Source organism: Pelobates fuscus, chromosome 4, assembly GCF_036172605.1.
Source record: "Pelobates fuscus isolate aPelFus1 chromosome 4, aPelFus1.pri, whole genome shotgun sequence".
Classification (NCBI taxonomy): Eukaryota; Metazoa; Chordata; class Amphibia; order Anura; family Pelobatidae; genus Pelobates; species Pelobates fuscus.
In genome coordinates, this window is record NC_086320.1 from 159,547,586 (window position 1) to 159,569,587 (window position 22,002).

Here is a 22,002-nt window from a genome sequence, read left to right on the forward strand (position 1 = left end):
TTTGCCTGATAGATTAAAGATCCCTTGGCATTCTTCATCAGTATTACTTTGATTTATGTTCTCTCTACTCTTCCTCTTTTGTTGTCTTCGTCTCAGATAAGGCTCTGAGTGGTATAATCCCAACTCAGGGATGAAACTGGAAATTTTCTCTTTGAGTGTTCACAGTGGGAGAGGCATGTGAACAAATAAAAACAGAATATAGTGCTCACTGTTTCAAACCAATACATGTGTGTGGAAAAGTATGAAAGTTGCTCACAATTCTAAGAGCATCTCATGCTCAATGATATCAGCTTGGGTGGAATGATCCCTGTGGTAACTTGTCTTCCTTGCATGATCATTTATCTTCCTTTCAGGACTTCCTTAAACAAAAACTAGGTGGGAGGGCTAAGAATCTTTCCTTCCCTCCCACAATTGCTAAAGGAAGTGAGGCATGAACAGGATGTGATATAAAACACATCATCTCAACTAAGGGCATATAACATAAGGCCAGGCAGGAAATCAGTCTATTGCTTCCTTTTCTTCCTTGGTGGATGTGATGTTGGACTTGCAGCAGTGAGCCATTACTAGATGTGAAGGCCTAACCGTGGGTGAGATCAAACGTGTGGGGAAAGGGATTACTATATAGATAGATAGATTTAAAAGGGTTGTTGCTCCGTGGGTCTGGGCTGTGTGTTTGTGATACATTTATAGTATTGTGTTGTTGCCTTCTAAATAAATACCTTTTAATGTAGACGAACCTTGTGTAATATTTATATTAATTTGGTGATACACCACAATCCCCACCGAAGATATATGAGTAGAGGTAGATGTTGTGAGGTTCCCTTGAGAGGCTTCTTTAAGATGATAAAATAAATGCAGGGTAAAAAATCAAAACCAAAAATTTGAAGGTAAAAACTATATTTATTGTAATATACCACACAATATGAAATAAAAGCTAATTAAAAAGTCCTCCTGGATAACTGGTTTTGTATTGGGCTTTCTCACTACTTGCCAGTTTGGAGATGACTTTGTTCCAGATATAATGTAATCCTTCACTCTTTCACAATAAAAATGTATTTACAAAACACGAAAAAAAATCCACATACAAAACATTTACACTGAAGAAGAATCGAATTGGTTGGGCATATCTTGAATCAACTACATCGGATATTTTTATGTCATTATACAACATTGTTTCAGTAGCGGAAACACATATTTTGCATAATATTTTTTGGAAAAAGTTATTATCTTACTACCAGTCAAAAGTAAAATTCTTAATTTATTATACATAAAAAAAAACTAACGATAATGTTCTATATTTAGATTACATAAAATCTAACTTGTTGACTTGATTTAAAAAAAAAAGACAGAGCTGCTTTAAATGCCCTAGGATTTACTACACCAAGACTCTGAATACACCGATACTGATTCCCTATTGCTTTATACAATCTTGTTAGACTGTCATAGAGAATATTGTGAGTTAGAACCTGGACATTTGATGGAAACATAACCGTTGTTCAGCTAAAAGCTTTGGGCTAATAAGATTAAGAGGGCCCTGTCACTTCACCTTAAATTGTGACCTCTTTGTCTAATCCATGGGATTATGTCTCAGCTCTCTTTGCTTTAGCCATTGTGCTCATCTGGATTCAAAAGAGCTGCTTCTTATGATTTCTTTTCTACCTATTCATAGTTTATTTTATTCTACTGTAAATATTTACTTTACTACAAGGGAGAATCATGCCCTTCATGCTTCAGCTGGCATAATGTAAAATCAGATTGCAATGCTATCACTAGAGTTTTGCCCCTGGCATAAAGTCATCTCTTCGGGATCTTAAAACTCAAGGGCAGCATGTAGTTTTGACGTTTTCAGAGTTTTTAGCATTGGAGAGTTCTCAAGAGAAGATACCAGTAATGCATCTGCCGAATATTAAGGTAGCCAATGAAGAGAGTGTGAATTCCCTGAAAGTCAAAGAGGAGTGTGTTGCAGTGGTGGAAGCTCTCAACAAGGTAACTTACATTGCTCATACAAAATGTGCTATTGCAAAAACGTGCTCAATTACTTAATGTGTGTAATCTAATATGATAATCATGTTAATAGAGCCATTAACAATGTTGTTTTATTAAAACGTTTGTAAATTGATTAAATTAAACATAAATCAATTTTATCTTTGGGTATTCACTTTGATTGTATTTATATATATAAAATCAAAGTGAATCCCCCCCAAAAAAAAAAATATATATATATATATATATATATATATATATCTATAATACAATTTAAAACAATTTACTGTATATTATCTATCTATATAGTGTTGTTGTTGGGATACATGTTAAAACTAAGAAGTATATTCATTGTCAGTTCAAGGTCAAATAGACCATGAATGGAAGTCACATACAATTAGACAGAAATAGTAGAAGCACATATCCTAGGATAAGGATTAGACGATGTGTAGGAGTAAATCAGCAGGCTGTAAAGTTCTCGCAATATGTAGGAATTTAATTAGGGTTCTTATTTTTCAATAATCATATAGCCAATCATATGCACATAATTCCTGCTAAATTAATTTCAAACGCAATATTTTCCTTGAAAATTTGTAGGACAAATTGGCTGAACAGGTATGATAGCAAGGCTGTAGAATCTTTCTAATTCAGCTACTTTGGTCTAAAATTTGTCATTGTGGTGTAATTTACCTACAACTATTGTTTGAGTTGATCAAACCCCTGTATCATCCTGACTGCAATGTAAACTATCTGTAACATAAAACATGTTATTTAAAATGAGACACAGCCTCAGTCTGAATAACGGAATGTAACATTTGTTAATGATTGATTTAAGATTGTGTAAACCTATTGATATAGCTGTTTTATATATATATATATATATATATATATATATATATATAAATAAATGGAAGTTTGCATATTTGTGTTTTTGCATTTGCTGTACTATTGACTACAGCTGTATTATAGCTGTACTGTTAAACATAGCTCATGATATCGCTGTAAAGAAGATTGTATGGACAATAACCATACAGGCCGCTGCAAGGCCATCTTTAATATTGATTGGACCTTGGGCAAGCATTTGCTTGGACTCACTATGTGCATTGTTGGCATTGGAATGCTGGGATGTATTCATTGACACATACACACAGATGCACACTTACACGAACACTGAGATACACACAGGAAGACAGACACACAGGTACACATGCAGTGGTGTATTTGTGTGCAGTGTTATTGGAACACAGGAGTGTATGTGTGTGAAGCATTAGTGTTGGGTGTATATGTGTGCAGTGATAGTATTGGAATGAAGTAGTGTATTTGTGTGCAGGGTTGGCATTGGAATGCTGGGATTGCCACACTAAAGTGGCATGGTTAAATATCCTTTTTGCCATCTTTATTTACAGGACCGCCTGAACATCGGTTTCGGCACACCGCAACCGACTTTAGTTAATTATACGGTATCAACGTTAATACGGCTTATTTCCCTGACCACAAATGGGAAGGCGGAGCCTGGAGTGGGAGGGGATTGACCGGCCTATATAAGCTCAAATCTACCTCCATACTGGGCTGACGTCCACTGGTCACCACGCCCACCACTCCCTCTATTCAATTACTTCTTGGTGGGCCCTCTTTATTTACAGGCCCGCCCGAACATCGGTTTCGGCACACCACAACCAACTTTAGTTAATTATAAGGTATCAACGTTAATACGGCTTATTTCCCTGACCACAAATATATATATATTTGTGTACGGGATTATGGAAGGGGCGCACATTAAAACTGTGTGTAATTTTAATATATGAGAGTCGGTTGAGGTGTGCCGAAACCGACGTGAGGTTAGGCCTGCAAAAGAGGGCCCACCCAGGTATAATGATATATGAAAAGGGTGTGGTGGGAGGGAATTTCCGAAATCGTCGCAGACAGGTGAGTGGGGGAAACGCTGGGTTTTAATAGGCATGAAATCCCTCCCACAATTTCAGGCATACGCCTTCTATTTGTGTACGGGATTATGGAAGGGGCGCACATTAAAACTGTGTGTAATTTTAATATATGAGAGTCGGTTGAGGTGTGCCGAAACCGACGTGAGGTTAGGCCTGCAAAAGAGGGCCAAAAAGTGTGTGACATTTATTAAACATAACAAATCACTTAGACATATTATAGAAAGCGAGCCTGATTTCTTTCTGGATTTGGAATGTACAGGTTGTATGCCGAGGACTTCCAGCGACCCATCTTCTCTACGAGACGAGTTGGAACTGGACGACTTAAGGCTGCTGTGGCGGCCCTAACACGGAATGAAAGTCCAGAGAAGGAATTCGGATTGAGGCCAAGGCTAACAAGTATAGCATGGACTGTTTGAGAGATGTGGCAAAAATTGTACGAGCAACCGTTATAATCGGAACGCATTTAGTATCTTGAACCCCTATAATACTTACACATATCGTAGGCCGTGGAGTACGTTTGCTTAGTATTAGTAGGCAAATCTTACCTGCGTAGACTCTAATTTCAGGCGTGATCGATACCTTTTTTGACCTGCAGAGGAAATCTGAACTGCGTGTTATTTATCTCAACCGTTATGTTTAAGCAAGGTCCTACTTCAGGACTTCGGAAGTGGCTAAAGCGGAGGATACTGCAGAGGACTGGAGCTAGTACTTGTAGCGTGCTGTGAGGAGGAAGGGAACGAAATAAGTTTAAATTATGCAGAATTCAGAAGCCCATAGAGCTTTCTCGTGAAGTAGAGCTGCTAGCTAATGGGTACCAATAGGTGAAGATAAGGACTAACCCGTAAGAGTTGAGGCCGTGCTAGAAGCCCTGTGTTTGAGAGAAGCCCTACCTACGGTTTGGGTCATGTGGACATGTATCATCTATGCGCGGCAGGGTATTAACTTCTTGTGGAAGAGCGTCAACCTGACCGCACACATGCGATTACCTGCATTAAACCATAGCGAAAAAGGACTGAAACAGGCGCCTGATGAAACTGCCGTGATGTGAATCGAAGAACAGAATGCGAAGCCGAGACCCACCGTAGGGAAATGTTTGCACGAGAGAGGAACCTGAAAGAAGCTTTGACTAAATTCGACGACGATATGTGCTCGTATAGCAAGTACCCTATAGCAGTTACTTGGTGGGCATGAGAACGTAAAAGATTGTACTCCGGGATGCGTAAGGTGTTACGCCTTAAATCAAAACGTCCAGCATGACCGAAAGTAACTCCCGATGGACTACTTAAGCATACATAAAGTGAAGCGTGAACAACGACCAATGCGTGACTAATGAATTGACTGCGCATGGAGGACCCTGTGGATGTCAGGCGTGCAGACAAGTCCCTAATTAGTAGATTAAGGATTCAAATTGTATTTGTTTGGCCAAAAAGGAGGCGGAGTGATGCCTCGATGTTCGAAAAGAAACAAGCGGGAATTCTGTACACCCGGTCCGATCAGATCGCTAAAGCTTATCCTGCATTGCTTGTATAAGTGACGCCGACGTGAAAATAGAGTGATAGCGTGAGTTGAATAAACTGTAATTTAGAACTCAATGTACCAAAGTGCCCCCAAAAACGTTGCGAAGAAATAAACGGCATATCCGTAAGACATGAGTCCGGAAGCAGTCACTGTACGCCACGTCAGCGCCTGGAGGACCTGACGATGGACCAATACGAGGCCAAAACCGTACAAAATGTGGAGGGCAACGTGAGACCCAACATACCTATTTGACTGAATAAAAGTAAGAAATGCCTGAAACAAGTCGCCGGAGGAACCGCTGGTCTTGGTGTCTGGACTGGGCACGTGGTACCTCAGGATCGCCAGTGAGCGACAGGTTGGGGTAATATATATATATATATATATATATATATATATATATATATATATATAGGTATCCTCGTACTGCTAGAACTAAGCATCTAGCAGACCCATTGCCCGTAAGAGACAACGTATTGAAAGCACCGGAGTAGCTGAGTACGATAGTTCTGAAATACCGTTTTGTACCAATGTAGGAGTATGTAACGCACGATCGAAACAAAAGCGGGAAATAAAGCGCTAGGATACCTGAAGCGGTTATGGGATCTAAAACAGAGCGATTTTGCTTGACGGGTCTGGGGTGTGCCGCCCCCCCCCCCAGCTTACCAGGAGCGTGAGTGCGTGTGTGCTGGCCGACTAGCTAGTGCCGCGATGCGGCGAAACGATTACACTAGGTTGGTGACGGGTGAGGCCCTGCTAGTTGCCAAGCGGCTTGAGAGGCTCTATCTATGCGTTGGCGTGAGGGGGTAGCGTGGCCACTGAATGAGGTGGCGGGGTGTCGGCCTCTCGGTGACAGCTAAACATAAGATAGAATGGGAGTGACAGATGAGGCCCTCTCTATGCCACAATGCGAGGCGACTAACTACGATTTGGCCCGAGGGGCATAGTACCTCCGAGTATGAGGATGGGTGTTGGCCTCGCGGGACCACTAACCTATGGCGAAGAAGCCAGGGGGAATAACAACTAGTGGACACCTAGGAACCTAACAGCCAGCAGTTGCTAACTAAGATGGAAGGTCGGGTAGCGAGAGAGGACACGCTACAGAGCGAAACGTGGGTAGCAATGAGGTAGGATCGTACTTCTGAGCGAAACTGGAGTGCCCAGCGAGCATGTGGGGTCCAGATGGTCGGGACGTATGAACTGGAATGCGTGTAAGATCGTATGTACGGCCCTCGGGGCCCGTGGTGCCGTATCGTGGCCCCGGTTTGTAAAGTAAAATGAGTTTTGTAGGTTTTTTTTTTTTTTTTTTTTTTTGTTTTGTTTTGTTTTGTTTTTTTTTTTTTTTTGAACGAAAACAAAGCAAACGGAATACAAAGAAATAGACTGAACGGTAAGTGGTTACTCAAGCCGTAAGAATAAACAAAAGTGTACTTGACGAATCCCCATGTACGAGTGCTAGATGAACCTATCATGTAGTGCATAAGATCGATAGACCGACTAACCCTAAATAGATTATGCAGCCATAAGAAGTAGAACGACCGAATACCCGACGAATTCCTCTGCCGGCAAGAAAAAGGAAAAAAGAAAATTGTAAAGTATAACCATATGTTAAAAGAACGCCCTACCGGATATAAGATGTGAGTAAAGAGCAGAATCCAAATAAAACAGTCTGAATTTTAACTTTTGGGGTGTAAAATGTGTCGTTCATCATGAATCCCAAATAAATCCCAACTTAGTAAATAGCTCCGGGTTAAGATTGTATAAATGGTAACTAATTCAAACACCGTTGCCATGAAACTAAATGAGTGAAAATTATATATTGGAAGATTTTAACGGTCGCAGTCAGATGCAGTAATATTTTTAAAGCATATACGGCTATTTAAAGGGGAAGACACGGACTTTCTGGGTTAAAGTGCACGTTAAGCGAAAATTTACCTCGCAGAGGCTCCGCATGTGGTCGGATATTCCAGGGGCCTGGGGGGTTCATTTACTTTAATGTCATAGTTGGTGATTTCAAAGTATAGTAACAAGACTAGGGTTCTCTGCTTTGCAAAGTATTCTTTAACCCATTAGGAGCCAGTGAGTGTCACTTAATATTCTCCCCATAGTAATCATTAAAAGGAATACAAACTGCCTGTCAGGGATGAGCCCCCCTAGCTTATAAAACTGGTCGATTTTAAAAACATTTCAACAACCTAATCTCTTTTGATAGGCTTCTATGGATCTCCGCAGAGATAAAAGTGTATTAATGAATAGGGCTGATTAACCTGCAGTATGCTGGAGGGTAGGGACATGTAAACCTGATGGCAAAGCAACGCGTTACTGGACCCTCTGGCAGGAAGAGTTAGGGCTATTATTGAGGTGGAATTTACAACATTTTGGAACGATGAATGCATGGGAAAGCGCTTTATTCATTGTCAGATCACAAACGGAACCCTAGAGAGATAAGTTTTTTTTTTTTTTTTTTATTTATTTATATTTTTTTTTTTTTTTTTTTTTTTTTTTTTTATTTTTTTCTTGCAGCACACTATTGTCAGAGAACTGAGACTCAAAATATCATTTGTATTATCACGTTTTAGCGCAATGAACAGTGAAAGCAAAGAATGAAAGGATAAAACAGAATGGCATAGTTAAATCTCGTTTTCGACAGCTGCCCTCTGCGTATCTGCTGAGTAGAGAAAATGAACTATGAAGCATGCTGTGACAGTGAAGGTTGTAGCTTTAATATAATGTATATTAGTTATCGTTGATTTACAGAGACAATATAAATATGGATTTAGTTGAACCGTGCTTGGCAGGTGATGAAGCGGCTGTATGAGGTGGTCTATAGTAGCTTTTTATAAGTTAAGTGCAATAAATATGTACATTTCCTGAGTATTTTGGCGCCCTGCACTAATGAGATATTCTTCAAACGTTACCACAAATACAAAGAAAAACGAGTACCGATAGGCTAAAAAGGCTTAAGAGGATCCGGAATCGATGTAAACGTCTTGTACCTTGCGGGCGTACCGCGTGGGTTCGTATGTTTCGACGGCTATGAAGGGGAGAACAAGGTCTCGGCGATACCGCAAACCATAACAGTGTGACGAAAAAGGAAAATCCGAAAACACTCACCCCGAAGCGTGACAGAAGCGGCTATGCGAGATCCGAACCGCGTTTGCCGAGAGTACTCACGATTGCTGAACGCGTACCCGTGTCGAGGCGGAAATGACGTCAGAGGTCTGCACAACCCGGAAGAGGAATTTCCGAAATCGTCGCAGACAGGTGAGTGGGGGAAACGCTGGGTTTTAATAGGCATGAAATCCCTCCCACAATTTCAGGCATACGCCTTCTATATATATATATATACATATATATATATATGCTTGTTCAGGTGCGTACAGCCCTCTTGGTTTCATATATATGAAAAGATGTAGAGATTTTCTAAATTAAAGGAGTGAACTGGAGTTTATGAGAAAAGTAAATCAGCACCCCGCCAAAGTTCCAATCTCATCACACAGGATGAATGGAACTACTGAATAAGCTGATAGCAGTCATCTCATGAAATCATGAACGTAGCTTTGTTCATTGAACTCCTAAGCGGTCAACTGTGCGTCTGGTGCTTGGACCAACCTGTTAAAAGAAAATGTATCTCCTAAATCATTGTCTCCAGTTCTCCAGTTTTACCCTTGTTGCTACTCCTGTGTCTGTCTCCCTCCAAGTCAACAGTGCTACCATCAGCTGCACCACGCAGACTCGCTGCCTAGGTGTTCTCTTTGACTCCGACCTCTCCTTCATGCCTCATGTTCAGTCTATCACCAAATCTTGCTGCTTCCATCTCAAAAACATTGCGCGCCTCCGACCCTACTTAACGCCAGATGCGACTTAGGTGCTGGTCCATTCCACTGTCCTTTCTCGCCTTGACTACTGTAATCCACTTCTCAGTGGTCTTGCGTGCTCCCAACTTGTGCCATTACAGTCCATATTGAATGCGCCGGCGAGGCTTATCTTCCTATCCGCCCTCATCTCCCATGCCTCACCCTTTTGTCAGTCCCTACATTGGCTTCCTGTAAGATATAGGGCTCAATTTAAAATTCCGGTTCTTGCTTTCAAATCTCTACATAATGCTGCTCCCACCTATCTATTCTCCCTAATACACAAGTATGTCCCGTCTAGGTTCTTAAGTCTATCTTCTGCCCATACTCCCACCTCTGATGCTCGCCTTCAAGACCTCTCGAGGGCTGCACCGCTCCTGTGGAACTCACTTCCCTCCCCCGTTAGATGCTCACCCAGTCTCCACTCTTTCAAAAAATCATTAAAAACCCACTTCTTCTTAAAAGCGTATCAATTAAACTGTTAATAGCTCCCAACTGATTCCTCTCTTGCAACTGTCATTAGTCTAATACTATTTAACTTTTTGTGTCACTTTACCCCATTCCCTCTAGCATTTAAGCTCATTGAGCAGGGCCCTCAACTCCTCTTTTCCTGTGTGTCTAACTTGTCTGGTTACAACTACATGTTTCTTCGTCCACCCACTGTAAAGCGGTGCGGAATTTGTTGGCGCTATATAAATAAAAATAATAATAATTCAAATACTCATCAAGAGCTTTCTCTTCTCAATTTGCTGGCAGCTATACACAGACACAGTACCTGGATTTATTTTTGCTTGCTCTCTGAATTTAGAGACATTGTGTTTCTATTTCCTTAGCATTTACATTTCTGCTCAAACTAATTCTGTCCCCCATCACTGCCTCCAGCAGTCCCTGTATCCTCGGTAGTTTCTCTTGTGGCCACTTGGTAACTATATCCCTGGCAGCTGTCTCCCGTGGGCACTGTATACTGAGTACCTGTTTCTGACTTCTGCATGAAAGATAAAAATCTTTGCTCATCCACCGTCCCTATAATCATGATTCCTGTTTTTAATTGTATTTTAATTTCTTGCAGGTTAAAAAAAATATATATATATTTTCACATGGATTCTATATCTACTCCAATAGCATGATATAGCTCAGGAATCAATGGCCATTTCCTTCTCCTCAGATATTTTCTGCATCAGCTAGGAAGATTTTATATTTTACACAAAAGTCTATTTCTGGGAAGAAAGTCTTGTCATGCGGCATGTCTTCCCTGTATCAATGTGTCATGTGAAGCACTCATTTAAAAGAACTCTATAGTGTTAGGCAGAGACATGGCTAGGTCACTTGTCAGCCAGGCATAAATCTATGTTGGTATCATCACAAATGTTAAACTTTTGTGTGTCACTTTCACACCCACTCACCCCTTTGTGTTTATTTCATGACCCTTTTTCCTCTATTTCCCCTTTCAACCTTGTGTGTCTCTTAAACCCTTTCACTTTCTTCTGTGTTTCTTAACCCATATTACTTCTTCTGTATCTCTCAACCCTTCTTATCTTGTGTCTGTTTCTTAACCCTCTTACCCTTTTTTCTCCCCTACATACATACACAGTGACATGAATGCATACATAGATAAGCAATCATACATGCACTCACATACAATCATGCACATACACAGTCACTTACACAGACACACAACCACAACATAAATAATTACATGATTATGCTTACTTATACATATATACCTAGACACTCAGTCACATACAAACACAGATGCATACAGTCACATGCACACACACATACACACACACATACACACAGATGCACAGAGTCAGATAGACACAGTCACACAGTAGTCAGTCGCAATCAATCAGACACATACACTATGTAACATAGACACATGAACACAGTCACAAACACATTAAATGACATATAGCCAGTTACATAGATATAGGCACACAGTCGCACACAGTTACAGGCACATACAGTTACAGGCAGACACAGACAGTCAGACACCACACACATAATCACAGGCACTCAGTCACAAACATAGTCACCGTCACAGGGATACATGGTTACAGTAACACACACGTACAGCTACTGGCACACACAGTTACAGTCACACACACAGCCACACACAGGCACACCCACAGTCACAGGCATACACCGTCACACATTCATACACAGTTACAGGTGCATATAGAGTTACAGGCAAAAACACAGTAACCGACACCCACCCACACACAGTAACAGGCACACGGTTACAGTCACATACCCACACACAGTTAAAGGCATATATACACACACACACACACACACAAAGTTACAGTTACACAGCCACACACAATTACACAGCAACACACAGTTACACTCGCACAAACAGTTACAGGCACATACACATTTACAGGCACACACTGTTGCAGACACACAAACACACACAGCTACAGTGGAATTGCGCTTGAGCATGCCAGCACAGTAAAGGCACACCCAAAGGTCCTGGACTGGGACAGATTCAGGCAAGTCATGTGCCATATTGGCCACAAGAAGAGGAAACTGGGGTAGCCTAACACCCTATTATATGGGCAAAATTATAGCTTATATTTCTAATTATAAAAAAAAACAATGGGACCAGACTTAATACTGATTTGGCCAATGCCCATTTGGCACAGATGGCTGCACCTATTCATATAACAAAAAAACAAGCATATGTTGAAGCTAATGATTCCTAGACTTTGTCCTACTGGAAAAGTAGAAAAATCTAGGAGAATTCTCTAAACATATTTTTTTCCATTGTGGGGACAGATGGGAAAACTTATTTTGCATATACCACCGACTCCGTGGAGATAAAAACTGCTTTTTAAATCTATTTGGCTAATATTTTTGCCACGCAGCCAGATGACCCAGGGTTGGGAATGGAACTGATAAAGGGGGCAAACCCCCTAGGCTGACTAAAGAGAAAAGAAGAATTCTCTCTAAATAAAATCAGGAAAGGTGGTAAAAAGCTCCAGGACCCAATAGGTTCACAACTGATTATTACAAAATCTAAAAAGACCAAATATCCAGTACCTTAACTTCTCTTTTCAATGCTATTACATAGACAAAGAGTCAGTACAATCCCTTACACCATCCAGAACACTTTTAGAGCAAGATAAAAATACAGCCCTCCCGGCATCCTATAAACCTATTACCCTCTTAAATAGTGATTTCAAAATCCTTACTAAAATATTAGCCAACAGACTTCAGCAGTTTCTCCTCTCTTGCCTACACCCACAACAATTGGGATTTACCAGAGGATGACAGTCAATTCAACGAATTAGAACAGCACTTGCAGCTTCTTCTTCAATATATGATAATCCTCCTAATACAAGTCGAGCTGCATTAGTAAGCTGAGACACACAAAGAGCTTTTGATCAAGTATCTCTGCCGCATCTCATTTTAAAATATTGCTTTTTTGGAATCATGTTTTATAATCTCATGAGAGACCAATACTCTCTCATGAGAGACCACAAAAATTAATACAAACAGCCTAGACTCAAAATAACTCATAATCATGGGAGGGGTGAAACAGGGCTGCCCATTATCACCTATCCTTTTTAATCTAATGCTAAACCTACTTATTAAATATATTCACTCTTCTGAGGACATAAAATAAATTCAACAAGGCCCTTACACTATTAAACTTATGGGCTTCGCAGATGATCGTTTACTCTATCTCTTACACCCTGTCACATCCCTACCTAACACAATCGCCTTTTTTATTGATATGGCCTAATTATAGATTTTTTATTAATTGGTCAAAGTTGACAGCACTGAGTTTAGGATTTCAGGTGGGCGGTGGTGGGTTCTGCAAAAAAAGTCATATGGGCCTTGATGGCCGTGGACAAAGACCGGCAGGGGAGATTGTGACTGTATTAACCATCACCAAGAGCTTAAGATGGACAATTCAATTAGGTATCTGGGTGATTCCTATGTTTAAGTCACCCTGTGTCTATTGTGGGTGCAGGGTGTGCGTGTAACATGGTTGTTTGGGGTTAAATGTCAGTGTGCTCTCCTGTCTTGCTAATGCTTGCAATCAACTAGGTGGATTTGGCTGTGGAACCTGTACAGCACCACCTGTTGGTTGCAAGGATCTAGCAAAAGGTACACTGAACAAAATTATAAATGCAATACTTTGCTTTTTGCCCCCATTTTTCATAAGCTAAACTCAAAGTTCAAGTATTTTGTCCATGTACACAAAAGGCCTATTTCTCTCAAACATTGTTCACAAATCTGTCGAAATCTAGCGAGGACTTCTAATTTGCCAAAATAATCCATCCACCTCACAGGTGTGGCATATCAAGATGCTGATTAGACAGTATGATTATTGCACAGGTGTGCCTTAGGCTGGCCACAATAATTGGCCACTCTAAAATGTGCAGTTTTACTGTATTGCAGGGGTCCGGGGAACCAGTCAGTATCTGGTGTGACCACTATTTGCCTCACGCAGTGCAACACATCTCCTTCGCATAGAGTTGATCAGGTTGTTGATAGTGGCCTGTGGAATGCTGGTCCACTCCTCTTCAATGGCTGTGTGAAGTTGCCGGATATTGGCAGGACCTGGAACATGCTGTCGTATACGCCGATCCTGAGCATCCCAAACATGTTCAATGGGTGACATGTCCGGTGAGTATACTGGCCATGCAAGAACTGGGATGTTTTCAGCTTCCATGAATTGTGTACAGATCCTTGCAACATGGGGCCATGCATTGTCATGCTGCAACATGAGGTGATAGTCATGGATGAATGGCACAACAATGGGCCTCAGGATCTCATCCCAGTATCTCTGTGCATTCAAAATGCCATCAATAAAATGCACCTGAGTTCATCCGTGAAGAGAACACCTCTCCAAAATGCCAGACTCAAGTCGGTTACGATGAGCACGATGAGCATGCAGATGAGGTTCCCTGAGACGGTTTCTGATAGTTTGTGCAAAAATTCTTTGGTTATTGTGCCACAAGCTCCTGGAGCAGCCTGCTTGCCAGCCTCCTGCCCACAGACTATGGACCATGTGGAAGATAATGTAATAGTCTCTGTTTGTGCCTTTTTGGAGTTATATGGCCACACTTCGAACTTCGAAGTGGCACTTTGAATTACCGAACAACCGCACGAACCAGAGACCACCCTGGAGCTTGTTAACACCTATTAACAACTTGGAACGTTTCTCACCATAGTGTTCTAATTGTTCGTCTGGGTGGCCAAAATTCCTATAGAAAACCACGAGGTGGCGTCCATCTTGTTCACATGAACGCAGGCAGCGGTGTTTGGGCATGAATCTCCTGGAACTAAAATCAGATACAGAAACTCCCGAACACCACTGGACCACCATCATCACCTGCGTTAGGTTGTATTTAACTTAAAAGGGTACTGTTCGGTGGGATCATTCGTCTGGATTAAGGGAACAAGCTCCAGGGTAAGACTATTGACTCTGTTTGGTAGTTTGTTAGTTTTCAAACTACCAAACTAGACCAACCGCAAGCCCTGATTCTATGGAACTGTTTTGGGCATGGGACCATGCCTGCGGTCGGTCAAATAAATGACTTCCATAAAATTTCTGAACCCCTGAACTGATCAGGGCTATCAGGGGATGTGACATTTGTGGGGATACTATGTATTATGGGGTACTTTTGGGGTGTTTTAAAAAAGTAGGATTTTTCTGTGCTTGGAGATAATTGGATTGGAATTAGTACAGTTACTAATCCAATTATCTTCCAGGCAGAGGGGAGAGATTGTATGCCATGTGTGGGAGTGCCTTACATTGCAAATGTGTTATTATTGGTTTGTAAGTTTGTGTCCCTGTCCCCAACAATGTCCATGTGGGCGTACCCCTTACATGGAGATTGTCATATAAGGCCAAGTGTGGCACCATTAAAATCTATTCCAGCTTACACTTCAAAACTGTGTGTCATCTTGTTATTGGAGAGAAAGAAGATATACTCCTGTGTCTGCTGTTCCAGCTTGGAGGGGATTCAACTGGAAAAGTCCTTGTAAGGACTAGAACTCGCAGGAGTGAGTGGTGTCTAGTGCCTGGGGGTGTCTAGAGCCAATTCCCCATTCGGCTCCAGGAGGGAGCGGTTCCAGGACCCCAGTCAAGCCACGGCGACTGAGGGGAAGAGTGCTGAGGTTTGTCCCCTGATCCAGCTAGGAAGCAGTCCTTGGCGGAGGTACCCAGTCGGGGACAGGGAGCTCCACTACAGTTATGCAAACCAATTGTTGCAGCAGCTGTCCAAGTGGCCGGTCTCAGATGATCTTAGAGGTGAAGATGCTGGAAGTGGAGGTCCTGGGCTGGTGTGGTTACACGTGGTCTGCGGTAGTGAGGCCGTTTGGATGTACTGCCAAATTCTCTGAAATGCCTTTGGAGATGGCTTATGGTAGAGAATGAACATTCAATTCATAGGCATCAGCTCTGGTGGACATTCCTGCAGTCAGCATGCCAATTGCACGCTCCCTCAAAACTTGCGACATCTATGGCATTGTGCTTTGTGATAAAACTGCATATTTTAGAGTGGCCTTTTATTGTGGCCAGCCTAAGGCACACCTGTGTAGACACCCCCCTCTAATTAATTAGGGTCCCAACCCACCACTCATGGGTGGGGAACAGGGTGGATATTAGGTCCCCCCTTTAATTAGGGTCCCCACCAGCCGCTTATGGCTGGGGACCTAGGGGGAACATTAGATCCCCACCATTATTTATTTATTTAGGGTCCCCATCCGCCACTGATGGGTGGGTACCAGGGGGGACATTAGGTCCCCCCATTATTTGTTTAATTAAGGTCCCCACCCAATGGTCATTTGGTCCCCACCCCCCATTATTTATTTAATTTAGGTCCCCACCCGATGGTCATGGGTGTGGGCCTGGGGGGGGGGGGGCACTAGGTCCCCCATTTATATTATTAGCCCCCACCCACGAGTCACAGCTGGGGGCACGAAGGGGGCACTATGTCCCGCCCCACTTTAGTTATGTGGGTTTCCCAACATGGGGAAACGGGGGGACCTGTGCCAGATCCCCCCTTATAGCACTACTGCCCAGTCACTAGACTGCTCGCTGTCATTTAAAACTGGATATAAATGTATCTTATATAGAAGTGTAAAGGAGTATGTTTAAAAAGTAGCTATTTAGATCAGTAGCACAGCCTTATTGTGTTACTGATCTAAATAGCTTCTTTTACATATTTTATCCTTGTTATTGTTTTTGCAATAAATATTGGTTACATGTACTCTTATCATAGCTCTCTATCACTTCTATGTAAGATACTGATTTTTATATTCAAGTTTTAAATGGTGTAATTTAAAACTACTAGTGACTAGGCAGATATTGCTGCCCAGTCACTAGTGCAATAAGGGGGGACCTGGCACAGGTTAAATCCTGCCACATGCCCCTACATGTGCCAGATCCTCCCGTGTAGGGGTATTCACCTAAACAGCGAGCTACCCAGTCACTTATTGCACTAGTGACTGGGTAGCAATATCTGCCTAGTCACTAGTAGTTTTAAATTTGTTTAGGCAACATGCCCTTACTCACGACATGTGAGTAGGGGCATGCCAGAAGATTTAACCTCCCTTTTATTAATATGGGGGTCAAAGATACCCTTATACTGATTTATATTTAGTTTTAAATGACAGCAAGAAGCCACTGGCTGCTCGCTGTTTAGGCAACATGCCTCTACTCACGGCATGCCGCGAGTAGGGGCATGCGGGAGGATTTAACCTCCCTTTTATTAATATGGGGTTCATAGAGACCCACATAGGTTTTAATGCAGGGAGTTGGGCAGGAATAATTTATTACAAGGAGGGAGCTGGTAGCACTGCCGCCTCCCTCCTTGCTTTTTTTTTTTTTTTTTTGTGCATGCACAATGCTATTTTGTTCCTAATGGACAAAACAATTTTTTATTTTACCGAATTTCGTTCGATAACAAATGGTTTATGAATGAAATTCGGGAGTGACTAATTCAATTTTTATTTAGTACGAAATAATTTGTACGAAATGAAAATTTCACTGGTGCATGTCTACACCTGTGCAATAATCATGCTGTCTAATTAGCATCTTGATATGCCACACCTCTGAGGTGGGTGGATTATCTTGGCAAAGGAGAAGTGCTCACTAATACAGATTTGTGAAAAATATTTGAGAGAAATAGGCCTTTTGTGTACATAGAAAAAGTCTTAGATCTTTGAGTTCAGCACATGAAAAATGAGGACAAAAACAAAACTGTTGCGTTTATAATTTTGTTCAGTTTGTATGCACTACCTGAATAGCAAGGCTTGCTAATTTGCATATTCAGGTAGATTTGCATATTGGTAATTCTGCAGTCAGGAGAGCTATTTTGTATTGGTTATTGACTTCCTTACCCCTTTGTAGATATGTTATTATAATTCCATGTATATTTTCTGACATGTTTTGGTTATTTGTATTTTATTAAGTTTGTCACAGCAATCTTTATATAATCATATGGGCTAATCCCAAGTTAAAATAAAGCTTTATATGTCAGTTCCTTTTGGAACTTGTGTCCTGTGTGGATTTTTAGGGATCTCAGTGACAGAGTCTTCGGACCTGTTGGCTCGCTACATGATCTCTCTAGCCCTGGGTTAAATCAAGAGAGCTAGGCCTGAGAGCCACAAGTGCCTTAATAAAGTCAAAAGCAATCACTGGAAGGATAGTTCCAGAGGAATAGGCAGATGGGATGATAACTGCCTGGAAGAAGGCGTGCAGAGGAATAAGCAGAGGGGAGGGAGAGATGCAGCCTGGTTAGGTGGAAGAGCTCCTGAGAGACCCTTGTCAAGCTTTGGCGACTGGGGAGGAAGCGTTCCTGCAAGTGGGTAGGAAATAGAGTGGGCGGAGGTACTCGGTCGGAGTAGAAGAGCTCCGTCACAGAGATCCTTTCATCTCCCCTGCTGACCCATGCAGAGCCAGCTGTGCTGTAAGCCCTTTTTGGGTTGATGAGAAAATCAAAGATCTTCCTCATTGGCCTGTTGGCACTTAGTTCCAGCAGAGGGAGGAAAGGGCTTAGGAGGCTCTATGTTCCTCACGGGAGCAGGCTGGTTGGAGCATGTTACCATGACAACACTCCGATACAGTGCTGAGCTCGCAGGAGGACAGGATAGTCAGCCTGAAGTGGGAGGAGCTGCGGGCTAAAGTGAACATGCCACCACTGGACCACAAGGGCTTGCAGCATTATGTCTTCACTCCCTGGTAATAGGTAAGAAGAAGGGAGGCATTAAGATAGATTTTCACATCTCACTCACCTATACACAGCATAGACACAACGCACCCTTTACATACAAACACATGCTGCACCCTTCACACACACACTGCCCCCTTCACACACACACATTGCACCCCCTTCACACACACACAGCACCATCACACACACACAGTGCACTCTTCACACACACACACACACACACACACAATGCACTTCTCACACACACACACACACTGCACCTCTCACACACAAACTGTACCTCACACATACTGCACCTCTCACACACACTGCACCTCACACACACTGTACCCTTCACACACAAACACACAGCACCCTTCAAACAGAAAAAGGAGAAAAACAGAAACCAAAAAGTATAATAGAAAATTGAAAAAAATGAAAAAATAGATATATTTAAGTGCATATTTAAAAAAACAAAACAAAAAAAATGCACTTGCGCTATAAAATTAGTTACAGCGGCACTGGTGGGCGGTAAGGAAATTTTACCATGAACAAAGATACAAAAGTCGGCGGCAGGTATTAAAAGGTTGACTAACCCTTCACTAGACAATTCCACTCAGACCAAAATTAAATCCACTTTGAATTCACAGACTAGTACTTAACCAGGGTTATAGCAGTCCAGCCCCCCATAGTAAAATAACACAATCCTTTTTTATGCTGGACATGTTGGATTTGTTCCCCTCAATAATGCTGCAGAGCTCATTTATGTTGCCAATTTACACACAATTAGTAAAAGAATGCATACTTACTCAGTTTGTTGTTGATTATATGTATTATTGTTCTTTCATTCTTTTTATTTTATTAAAAAATATAATTTAAAATATGTTTACCAATAAGTCATCAAGTTTCCACTTTCAAATAATACCTGTGAATATCTTACATATTATTCCTTCTTGCTTCATGACAATAAGAGTTTAAAACTAGAATTAGAGTATGACTGGGGTATTGAAACATATGAGAACAGTAACTGAACTTACCCCCAACTATCTCTGTCGCACACAATCACTATGAGTAAAAGTGTTATTTTCACTCATGTTAAGAGATGTGGCTATAATAAATCTAAATGTGAATTTTTTTTTATTTTTTTTTATTGTCTCTATGTGCATGGAAGGTGGTATCTTGCTACAGGCATCTGGCAGTCTCTGTTGGGGGGTCATCAGATAATATTCGCCTTCGAGATGAGCTGAGACGCACTCGTGAGAAGGCACAGGAGCTGGCATTGAGTAACAGGAATAAGTTGACCTCAGCACTTCGGAACAAACAGCTTTGCAAAGAAGACCGTGCGGATTTAGAGCGTCTGTGGGTGCAGTTTGCCTGTTCGGTGGAGCTTTTTCACACTGATATGTGCAAGGTCTATGAGCTGGGATTGATAACGCCTCTGTCTGCAACTCATCAACCTGCAATACAGACAGGTGCTACAGGTAAGATCCAGTCAAAGAAACATTTCAGTGACTTGAAGAATGTGGGAATCACAACTGTTGGACAAGGCAAAAATACAGAAATGGCATAACAGGTTAACATGTAAATGGGGATAAGCTAAGATTCACATGCCTCATCTTTTTGTGGCTACTGGCAATTCTCCTTTCAAACGCCCTTTTAACATGACTGTAACTGTGGTGGGGGTCACAAATACTGTAAAATCCAAACATGCTGGGAAAGCAGGTGCCTACTTTATAACATAAACCTAGCTGTCTAGTTCTCTACCTATTTTTTTTTATCTTCCCTGTTTCCTTGCTGTTATTGTTCACTAGGTACACAGCTTCTACAACAATGCAACAATGACTTTACTGAGGTGTGCACAGGATTACTCAAAAATCCTGTGTAATCCCACAATCAATTTAGAAAGCACAGTCCTGTGAATCAACCACTCTCTCCACATAAGGGCAGCTCACCATCCCTTATACACATCGCCTACCAATCACATTTATCCAGACACTATGTTACACACAAGAAGATACACTATTGGGTGGATATACACAGTATACTGGCAAACTACCTAAAAAATACTGAAGCCCAATAGTCTCTTCTACTCGCCCTGCATTTCAGATCTGTGATGGAGAGTTACAGTTCTTAGACTGCACTGAGAACTCACTGTACACTCACATAAGGCAGATATAGACACGTGACTTTTTCCTGAAGCGCTAGTTTTTTTTTTTTATATACGTATAAAATCTGTTTGAGTGTGTGTCTGGCAATGTGTATTCTTGTATGTGTGTATTTCAATGTAAATTAAACATGCAACAACCTTACCCTCCTTTGGATATACCAAACAGAATCTACAAAGCTTAAAAACACAACTTATAGTGTAGTATATAAGCTTACAAAAAAAAGTAACACAGATATTACAGAAGTGTTCCACTAACATATTGCTGAATTACAGCTGACTCAGACTTAAAGGAAGACTATAAGGTCAGGAACACTAACATGTATTCCTGACCCAATAGTGTTAAAACCACCATCTAGCCCCCCTGCCCCTCCCCTCCTAAATATAGTAAAATCTTACCTTTACTTCAGTCTGCTGCTAGCTATGCCCCTGATCTACCTGCTTGGCTGATATCATAAGAATTGATTCTCTCAGCCCATCACAATGCTTTCCATAGGCGTGCGCAGCCTATTGCATTAGGGTGTGCACCCTAAAGCACAAACACACGGCGCATGTGTATATATGTAATATATATATATATATATATATATACATACATACACACACACATACACTGCTGTGTATGTGTGTGCTGCTCGTGTGCTGTGTGAGGGTGGTGTGAGGGTGCTGGTAGTGTGCTATGTGGGTGAGGGTGTTTGTGTGTTAGGGTCCTGTTACTGTGCTGTGTGAGGGTGCTGTGTGTGTGAGGGTGCTGTTTGTGTGATGTGTGCGTGTGCGTGTGATGGTGCCGTTTGTGTGATGTGTGTGGGTGTCGTGTATTTGTTAGGGTGCTGTTTGTGTGTGTTTGTGAGGGTGCTGTTAGTGTGCTGTGTGTGAGGGTGTCGTGTGTTTGTAAAGGTGCTGTGTGTGTTTGTGAGGGTGCGGTTAGTGTACTGTGTGTGTGAGCGTGCGGGCTGTATGTTTGGAGGGATTGTGGAGGTGGGGGCAGATTAGTAAATATCCCCCCTCCCTACCTTATATAGGGAGGGGGGATCCTTGCTGCCATGTGCCATCCCTGGTGGTCCAGTGGAGAGTGAACTCTAGCATGCGGGGCTAGAGTTAACTCTCGCGAGATCTGAGTGTTGCCGTGGCAATGCTCAGATCTCGTGAGAGGAACCTGGCGGAGCTGCTGTCTAGAGCTCCCCGGGTCCTCTACTGCCTCCCTCCATGTTGCTGTGGGCTGGTGAGGTAGATCTTTGATCTCCCCGCCAGCCCATGGAGGCTTAGAGCGGAGCCGGCACTCTGATAGTGCCGACTCTGCGTGAGCCGACAGGGGAGATCCGGAGATCTCCAGTGAAGTCCTGGGGAATAAAGTGTGGGAACTGGGT

General features: G+C 42.0%; 1 protein-coding gene across 1 annotated transcript in view; it reads left to right on the plus strand.

Annotated features, from left to right (window-relative positions):
- The first annotated feature begins 1,624 nt into the window (after positions 1-1,624).
- The window catches only part of LOC134608684 (regulator of G-protein signaling 9-binding protein B-like), a 50,529-nt gene continuing 30,151 nt past the window's right edge, over positions 1,625-22,002 (plus strand). Inside the window, exons 1-2 of the mRNA XM_063451708.1 lie at positions 1,625-1,986; positions 19,643-19,952. Of these exons, the coding sequence (XP_063307778.1) occupies positions 1,891-1,986; positions 19,643-19,952 (406 nt within the window). The 5' untranslated portion in view covers positions 1,625-1,890. The remainder of the gene's footprint in view (positions 1,987-19,642; positions 19,953-22,002) is intronic.